The 9,020-nt window shown below is 55.6% G+C and overlaps 1 protein-coding gene across 1 annotated transcript; it reads right to left on the reverse strand.

The window, feature by feature from the left end:
- Positions 1–1,720: 1,720 nt before the first annotated feature.
- On the reverse strand, positions 1,721–7,883 carry NR1H2 (nuclear receptor subfamily 1 group H member 2). Its single transcript, XM_060289211.1, has 10 exons — positions 7,756–7,883; positions 7,497–7,630; positions 6,945–7,006; positions 6,742–6,861; positions 6,133–6,423; positions 5,791–6,050; positions 5,398–5,577; positions 4,636–4,735; positions 2,359–2,567; positions 1,721–2,042 (listed from the first exon to the last, which is right to left on the reverse strand). Exons 3-10 carry the CDS (start codon positions 6,985–6,987, stop codon positions 1,896–1,898), a joined length of 1,350 nt encoding a protein of 449 aa, XP_060145194.1. The 5' UTR covers positions 6,988–7,006; positions 7,497–7,630; positions 7,756–7,883; the 3' UTR covers positions 1,721–1,895.
- Between the last annotated feature and the right edge of the window lie 1,137 nt (positions 7,884–9,020).

Genomic DNA, 9,020 nt, shown 5'->3' on the forward strand with positions numbered 1-9,020 from the left:
AGGGAACTCCCTAATATATATTTTAGCGGTTACTTTCCATTTACAGTTATTACAAAATACTGGCTATATTCCCCGTGTTGTACAACACATCCTTGAGCCTATCTTACACCCGATAGTTTTCACCTCCCACTCTCCCACCCCTGTTGCCCCCCCACCAGTAACCACTAGCTTATTCTCTTTATCTGTGAGTCTGCTTCTTTTTGTTACATTCACTACTTTGTTGTATCCAGATTCCACATATAAGTAATATACAGTATTTGTGTTTCTCTCATTTCACTTAGCATAATGCCCTCCAAGTCCACCCAGGTTGCGGCAAATAGCAAACTTTCATTCTTTTATGGCTGAGTAGTATCCCATTGTGTATATACACGCCACATCTTCTTTATCCATTCATCTGATGGACACTTAGGTTGCTTCCATATCTTGGTAATTTAAATCATACTGCTGTGAACACTGAGGTGCATGTATCTTTTCGAAGTAGTGTTTTTGTTCTTTTTGGATATATTACCCAGGACTGGGATTGCTGCATCCTGTGATGAGTACTAGTTTTAGTTTTGCTTTTGGTTTTGTTTTTGTTTGGCTGAGCCACGTGGCTTGTGGGATCTTAGTTCCCCGACCAGGGATTGAACCCGGGCCCTCAGAGTCCTAACCACTGGACCACCAGGGAATTCCCCTAGTTTTAGTTTTTTGAGAAACCTCCATACTGTTTCCCACGGTGGCTGCAAGGAGAGACTTCATCTTGGTCACTGATGTTTCCAGTGCCTGATATTGTATTTGGCTCATAGTAAATGCTCCATACATTTTAAATTTTATTTATTTATTTATTTTTAGCTGCATTGGGTGTTCGTTGCTGTATGCGGGCTTCCTCCATTTGCGGCCAGCAGTGGCTATTCTTCATTGCAGTGCGTGGGCTTCTCATTGTGGGGGCTTCTCTTGTTGTGGAGCACGGGCTCTAGGCGCATGGACTTCAGTAGTTGTGGCACGTGGGCTTCAGTAGTTGTGGTGTGTGGGCTCTAGAGCGCAGGCTCAGTAGTTGTGGCGCACGGGCTTAATTGTTCCGCGACATGTGGGATCTTCCCGGACCAGGGTTCGAACCCATGTCCCCTGCACTGGCAGGCGGATTCTTAACCACTGCGCCACCAGGGAAGTCCCAAAATGCTTCACACATTTTTGCTGAATGAATGACATCTGTGACCCCAGGATGGCCAGCACAGTGCCTGGCCCACAAGAGACTTCAGCCAATACTTGACTGAATGAAAGCCCCTTCTCCTCATCCACTTAAACCCTCCTTGTCCTTCAGGAGCGGGCTCCGACCACCGGGAGGTGACCGTGAGGTTGTCAGGGGCCTCTCCTAGGCACCCATAGCGCCTAGTCACATCACCCTGAACCCTTCCCAGCTCAGCACCAGGTCCATGGGGGTTGGTGTCCATGAAGACCCTGGCAGCCCCTCCCCACCTCAGACTCACTCTGGCTCAGGGCAGGTTTCTACTCATACTTTATTTTCCTGTTTTTGTTTTTTTAGTTTTTATTAAATAAAAGGAGCAGAGGGAGGGGGGCCTGTGTCTCTCGGGCTCTGCGGGAGCCACAGGCCCTCCCCTGCCTCCCAAGGTGCACTGCGTGGTAGGCTTGAGGTGTAAGCTGGGCAGGGAGGGCAGCTGGGAGTGCTGGGAGAGGTCGGGATCCGTGACCCATCTACCCCTCCCAGGAAGACTCAGTGGGCAGGGAGAGAGGCTCCTGGACCCCGACTGGGGCTCATCCTGAGGGTTGACGGCTGGCGGGGCCAGGGCCTGAGCTCCAAGCCACAGGGCGGGACCCCAGGCCCAGCCCGGCCCCTCCCCACCGCAGTGTTCATTCACTGGAGGGTGCAGGGTGGTGGGGCAGGGTGGCCGGGCCCCTCATTCGTGGACGTCCCAGATCTCGGAGAGCAAAGGTGGCAGCTTCTTGTCCTGGAGCCGCAGGGCGAAGACCTGCTCCGAGTGCACGGAGCTGAGCGTGCGCAGGCTCACGAGCTTCATCAGCATGCGGGGGAAACGCAGCTGGTCCTGTGGGGGGACGGGAGGGCGTGGGCGCGGGTCAGCCCCTCAGCCCACCAGGAGGGCCCCTCCGTGGGTCGAGCCAGGAGAGACAGCATGGCGCCCCGTGCGTGGACTAGGCCTGGCTCCTTGTGGAGGGGACAGGGGCTTGAGGACACACTCTCGCTGAGAGGATGCTGACCAGGGCTCAGAGTGCTGTCAGGGGCGCCGGGGGCGGCGACAGAGCTGGGCTGGGACTAGGCAGCCGGCCCCTGGCCCCAGGCTGACCCCACACGGGTCTGGACTTCCTGTCCCTCCCCAAGCCGGAGGGGCTAGGCTCTGGCACCTGTGGCCTCTTGATGCGGGTGTAGGACAGCAGCGCGTCCACGTAGGGCTGCTGCAGCGCCTCGACTCGGCTCGGCTCCTGCACGTTGGGCCGGTCGGCCGAGAAGATGTTGATGGCGATGAGGAGGGCGTACTCAGCGTCGTCCAGGCCCAGGCGCCTCATGGCCCGCGAGAACTCGAAGATGGGGTTGATGAATTCCACCTGCAGGCCTGCGGAGGTGGGAGGCCCGGCCCGATGAACCCCCCTGACCCTGAAACCGGCCCCCATGCCTGGCCCCTGGCGCTGCCTGCCTTCAGCAGGGTGAGCGAAACAGCAGCAGGTAGAGAGTGCTGGTCACCCTGTAATCCCACTGCCTGTCAGGGTGCCTGGCACGTAGTAGGTGTGCCATACCTCTCGCCCGAATGAAGGAACGAGTAATGAGCGTGAACACTTAACTCAGGATTTTCTACCACCCCATCACCCCCTTCACTTCCTTCCTGCCTTCCCGGTTCCTCTCCTTGGGAAAACGAAAGAAGTTTAATCCTAGGTCACATTATGTCACCCCCTGCGGTGGCTTCCCCTGCTCACAGAGTGAAGCCCAAACTCATTCCCAGGCGGGACTCATTCATTCATCAAACTTGATTGAGCACCTACTGCATGCCAGGCCCCAGGGGAGAGATGTTTATAAGACAAAGCCCCCTGCTCCCGTGGAACTTACCTTTGGGGCTCGAGGGGACAGACAGTAGACGAATATGTAAGGAAATTATCCACCCTGTGAGATGATTCTGAGTTCTATGAATCAAGGTAACACAGGGAAGGGTAATCGGGGCCCACGAGAATCGTGTCAACATCTTAGACAAGATGGTCACCGTAGGGTGACATTGCACGAAGGCCTCCCTCGATGCAGGGTGTCTGACCCCAAGGAGAGGAGGGAGCAAGTTACCAGGATGTGTGTGTCTTCCAGGTAGGGCACCACCCGTCTTTTTTGCCTGGAACTAGACTTCCTGGGCCCTGAGACTTTTAGTATTAAAGCTGGGAAGGTCCCAAGCAAACTGGGATGAGTTGGTCACCCTAGTTCTGGACAGAGGGACCAGCAAGTACAAAAGCCCTGAGGCGGGAGCACATTTGGTGGGTTCCAGTAAGAGGGAGGCCAGTGTGGCTGCAGGAGAGTGAATGAGAGGAGAGGGTGGGAGATGAGGGCTGAGAGGGACGAGGCCACACCCTGCAGGGCCGGTGGGCCAGGTGAGGACTTTGGCTTTTCTCCCAGTGAGATGGGAGCCATGGACAATTCTGAGCACAGGACATGAGCTAACTTGGTTGTTAATTGGATTCTTCTGACGACTGTGTGAACAAACACACTGGGTTGGGGTGGAGGTAGCCCAGTGAGGGGCCCCTGCAATGTTCCAGGGAGAACCAACTGAGGCCCAGACTGCAGTAATGGCAGAGGATGCGGGGGACGTGATGTGAACCAACCTCCTCTCCAGCCCCATCTCCCTGTGCTCCAAGCCTCCTTGTGGTTCCTTAAAACCGCCCAGCTCTTCTCCACCTCAGGACCTTTGCACATGCTGACCTCCCTGCCAGAAACACTCCCCCACAACCCAGTGCTCCCCTGCCAAGCTTATACTCAAAGGGTTACTGGGACTGTCCTGGGTGTTGGAAGGGCCAGGTGTTAAAGGGAAGATGAGGTTAGGAGCAGATGTCCAGGAGTACAGAGAGGTGCCCCAGGGAAAAAGAATGGGACAGAACAAGACTTACTGAGAAAGCCCAGAGGCCGAGGGAGCGAGGCCTTTGCACGTGCATTCCCTGGTGGCTAATGCTACTCCTCACCTCCCTTTTAGGTGATCTTTCTCACTCCTCTAGCCTCAGTTCAACTACGCTTCCTCCAGAAGGCCATTGACTAGGTTACATCCCCAAGGAAGTGCTTTTGGAGGGCAGGGACCAGGGCTGCCCTGTACGGTTGGGGAGATTGTGCATTTCCTGATGGACTGAGATCCAGCCTCCCTCGTGTGAGACCAGGCTTGAGGAGAAGAGAGTATCTTCTCTTAATTCTTACCAAGATGTCCTATGTGACAGCAGAGACCCCTCTGTTTCATCCTGCGCTATGTCCCACTGTGCAGAGCTGGTGCTCAATAAACGTGCTCTTGTCTCACTACAAGGTGGGCTCAACCCTCACCCCACTTGGGAGATAAGGAAACAGAGGCTCAGACAGGGATGAGAGGGCCCCGCGTCTCCCAGCCAGCAGGGACCCAGCAGAGGCGCCACTTGTGCCCCCACCGCCCAGCCTGCACTTGGCCTTACCTGCGCGGTGGAAGTCATCCTTGCTGTAGGTGAAGTCTTTCAGGAACGTGATACACTCGGTCTCGTGGTTGTAGCGTCTGGCTGTCTCCAGCAGCATGATCTGAGAGAGGTGGGGAGAGGGATGGGCAGGGGTTTGAGGAGCTCTGTGACCCTTTAGCCACTGTCCTTCCTCTCCTGGCCTGAATGGGGGCCCTGATCTTGCCGGGATCATCCCTCACCTCCCCCCACCCCCGCCCCGCCGTTCTCACGGCCACACGGACTGCAGTCAGTGTGTTGGACACTCCGAGCTCTCTCCCTCCTCCAGGTTCAGCACCCCCAGCCTCCTCCACTCAGGACACTCTCCCCAGGTGGTTAGGAGGCATGGGGCAGAGCTCTTTGTTTTGTTTACTACCACGTACCCAGCACTTGGAATAGGGCGCGGCATACACTAGGCACTCAATGCTTATTCATTACCATTGCTTGATTCAAATGTCAACTCCCTAAATAAGCCTTTTCAGCACATTCCCTAAAGTGTGTCCCTCCAGCCCAATCCTCAATTATTCTCAGCCTCAGACCTGTTTCCATTCTCTCCTTGCCTCGTGGGAGGCTCTGATGACTTGTTTAGTATTTTGATCTTCTCCTGTAGAATACCATCCCCACCAAGGCAAGGACCAGAGTCTGGCTTGTCACTATGCTCCCAGCATCTGTCCTGGGGCTTATCTCTTGGGTTCCTTAAGGGCAGGATGGAAGGGCCTCCCTGAGGCTGGGCGGGCCGGCCATTACCTCAATGGTAGATGCCTTCAGGAGGGCGATCTGGTCCTCGCGACCCAGCTGCAGGAAGCCAGGCACCTGCTTGGCGAAGTCCACGATCTCCTGGACTGAGATGATGGCCAGCTCCGTGAAGTGGGCAAAACGCTGCTGGCGAGCATCACGGGACTGCGGGTCTGCGCCCAAGGGCCAGGGCTGGGGACGTGGGGGGCCAGGTTACTCTCAGGATTTCTCCCATAAGCCCAAGGCTATGGGGGCCCCTTGAGGCAAAGTCTACACCCTAGGAGGCCCCCGTCTCAAAGCTCGTGCCCTCTGGAGCCTCATTCTCTCCCTGTGCCCCAGACTGCGGCCCTCTGAGCTTGACCCTCCTGGGCCCATCGCCCCTCAAGGCTGTGGAAGGGGCTGTACCGTGACTTTAGGCTGGTCAGAGAAGGAGCGTTTATTGCACTGCAGCTGGGCCGCCACCAATTGCTGGATCATTAGTTCCTGAGCTGCTGTTAACTGGACACCCTCGCCTTCCCCGGAGCCCTGGCCACCCCCGTCGGACCCTCCAGGGGAGGCCCCAGGCCCAGAGGCTGAGCTGCTGCTGACTCCCAGCCCTGTGGGTGACGACTGCTGCTGCTGCTTCCGAATCTTCTTCTTCCGGATCTGTTCTTTGGAGAGGACGCCTGTTGGGGAGACACAGCCCTCAGTAGAGGTCCCAGGCCTGGGCAGGGGCCAGGCTGGCACTGCTCCCTCCCCGGCACTCACACTGCTCCCGCATCCCAGCCTCCTTGCACTTTCGCAGCCGGCATTGCTGGCACTTGCGCCGCATGAAGGCATCCATCTGGCAGGTTCCACCGCCCCGGCAGGCATAGCGCCCGGCCCCACCTCGGATCACACTTCGCCTGAAGAAGCCCTTGCAGCCTTCGCAGCTGAGCACATTGTAGTGGAAGCCAGAGGCCGTGTCCCCGCACACCTGGCACAGCTCGTCGCCCAGCATCTTTGGAGCCGGGCCCTTCTTTCGCTTGCGCTCCGGCTCCTCTGCTGTGTCTAGGATGACTGGCGTTGGTGGACAAGCCATGAGAGACAGAGCCACAGAGAAAAACGGCAGCCAGAGGGACAGGTCCATGAGAGATCGGAGGCAAAGAGTCAGAGTGTGGAGAGTGATCCAGGGAGATGGCAATTCACAGGGAAAGATGTGTATGTCAGTGAATCCCAAAGAATGGGTCAAAATAAGAGATGTCAAGGACTAACAGAAGAAAAAAATCAACAAGAAACTGGGGTTGCCCATCCCCATTTCTGATCTTTCTCCCTTTCTAGATCCCTCCCTAAGCCTCCATACCAACTCCCAGCCCATGTCCCTGGACCCCGTCTCACCCACGACGGAAGCTGAGTTGGCCCCATCAGTGCCTGGGACATCAGGATCCGCCCCTGGGCACGGCTCAGGGCCATCCTCCTTTCCATCAGGTGAAGAAGAGGGGGTGCTAGGGCCATTTCCTGGGAGAGGGAGGCAGAGTGAGTTTCTCCTGACAATAATCTGCTGGCAGGGGGATGGCTGGGTTGGGAAAGGGGTCACTCACCAGGCAAGGGGGTGTCCAGGGAACTCGTGGCGGGGGTGGACATGGTGGGGTCACGGAGCAGCCTGCAGAATACAGGGGGACTGAGAGCCTTGCGGGGCCAGGGAGGGTCAGGTTAGGCCAGCCACAGGTTTTCATGGGGCTACCTCTCTTTCCTCCATCTCTCAGACTCTTCCCCTACTGCATACACACCCCACCCCCAGTCCCTGCCAGTCTGCATACCCTCCCATCCAGTTCCAATAGGGCCTGACCCCTTCTGCTCCAGGACAGCCTTGAGGTGGGTCTCAAGCCCCTCCTTCCTCTAGACTCTGACCCTCCTTTAGGCTCCCTCCACTCTAGATCCCGCCCACCGGCTTTTTCCAGATACTGTCCCTTCTGCTTCAAGTGCTCGGCCCTCACTTCCTCACCCCACTTCTGCCGAGGAAGCACCCCTACCTCTCATTCTGACCCCATCTCCTCCTATTATGCTCCGCCCACATATCGTTTCCTTCTAGGTCCTTCCCCATCCCTTCCAGGTCCCGCCCCACCTCCTCCCATCATACTCCGCCCCCACACCTCTCTCCAGGTCCCGCCCCTCTCCGAGCACCAGTGGGGGGCGGGGCTCATGGCTGCGCGCGAGGGTCTCGTGGGCGGCCTCTCGTGGGGTCCCCTACTCCCGTTGCCCTGGAAACAGCCGGGGGCTGCGCGAGCTACGGAGAGGAGACGGTGGAAGGAGAGAAGGGGGCTGAGCCAAGCAGCGCGGGGAACATCGGGAAGCCCCAGGCCCAGGGGTCCTCCCGCGTCTCCCCACACTCGAGTGCACCTGCTTGCGTACCCTGGGTCAGCTTCTCTTCCTCCTCCTCTGTATACACCGGCACGCCGACGCCACTCGGATCCCCTCAAAACTAACTTCGCCACTTCTTCCGGCAACCCCACCGTGCGTCACTTCCGGGAGTGGGCGGGGAGTCAGGGTGACGGAATTCCGGTCCCTCTAGGGCTAGCCTAATCAGCTGCCCCGCACGGAAGTCGTGTACCCACCGGAAGCTTACCTTTCCGGATAGTTCCACTGGGGGCTGGCAGAAGAGTTCTGGACCCATTCAATCAAGCGTTGGGCAAGAGGGCGGCATGGCAAGACCCAAAGCTTCCCGCCCCGCCCTGCGTGGCTTTAAACTCTGCCCTGTGCTTCTCTGGGCTTGCAAGCCAAAGATTTACTCTGCATCATCTCCACTACAGATCCTTTTCGCACACGGCTTATTAAAAGCATGTTTGCCCCTTCTGGGTTGTTATAAGTTTTCTGATTTTGGAGGTGCGCCGCTTATTGGTTTTAAATAAGTTAAATTACAAACCTAGACCTAGAAAAAACCTGGAAAATATATATTTTAAAAATAATTTGGTAATAGGAATAATTCTTTTAAAAAGTAACCTTCCTATACGAAGAAGATAAAAATAATAGCTTTTAAAGAAAACTCGGGAATTCCCCGGAGGTCCAGTAGTTAGGACTGGGCGCTTTCACTGCCGTGGCCCGCGTTCAATCCCTGGTAGGGGAACTAAGATCCCGCAAGCCCCACAGCAGGGCAAAAACAAACAAAAAAACTCAGAATACTTGAACAGGTAGAAGATGGAAATTGTTCCAAAGTCTTCCCACCGTGATAATCAGATCTATGTTGAGCATATATGTATTGTTTTTTAATGGGGATATATGCTCCATACTCTTTTGTAGATTGTTTTGTCCATTCCAGCGTGGCCTTCAAGCTGTGTAAATTTCCATCCAAGGATGTTTACCAATAAAACGAGTGGCTAACATGGGCATGGGGCATGACTGAATGGGTGTCTCTGCCACTTCCTCAATGTGTAATGTTGAGCCAAGCTATTTACTATCCCTGCACCTCAGTTTCCTCATCTGTAAATCGGGACCAACAAGAGTTTGTTGTTGCATTGTCATTATGATTAAATGAGGTAAAAACCGTGAACCTGGCCAGCCTCAAATAAGGAGCCCAGTATGTGTGAGCTATGTTTATTCTGGTGAAAATTATTTTTAACTTTTCACTGTTAGAAAAGTGCAAACGGCTGAAATAGACTGAAGATGGACAACAGTTTTGG

This window comes from Globicephala melas, chromosome 19 (genome assembly GCF_963455315.2).
Source record: "Globicephala melas chromosome 19, mGloMel1.2, whole genome shotgun sequence".
Lineage (NCBI taxonomy): Eukaryota > Metazoa > Chordata > Mammalia > Artiodactyla > Delphinidae > Globicephala > Globicephala melas.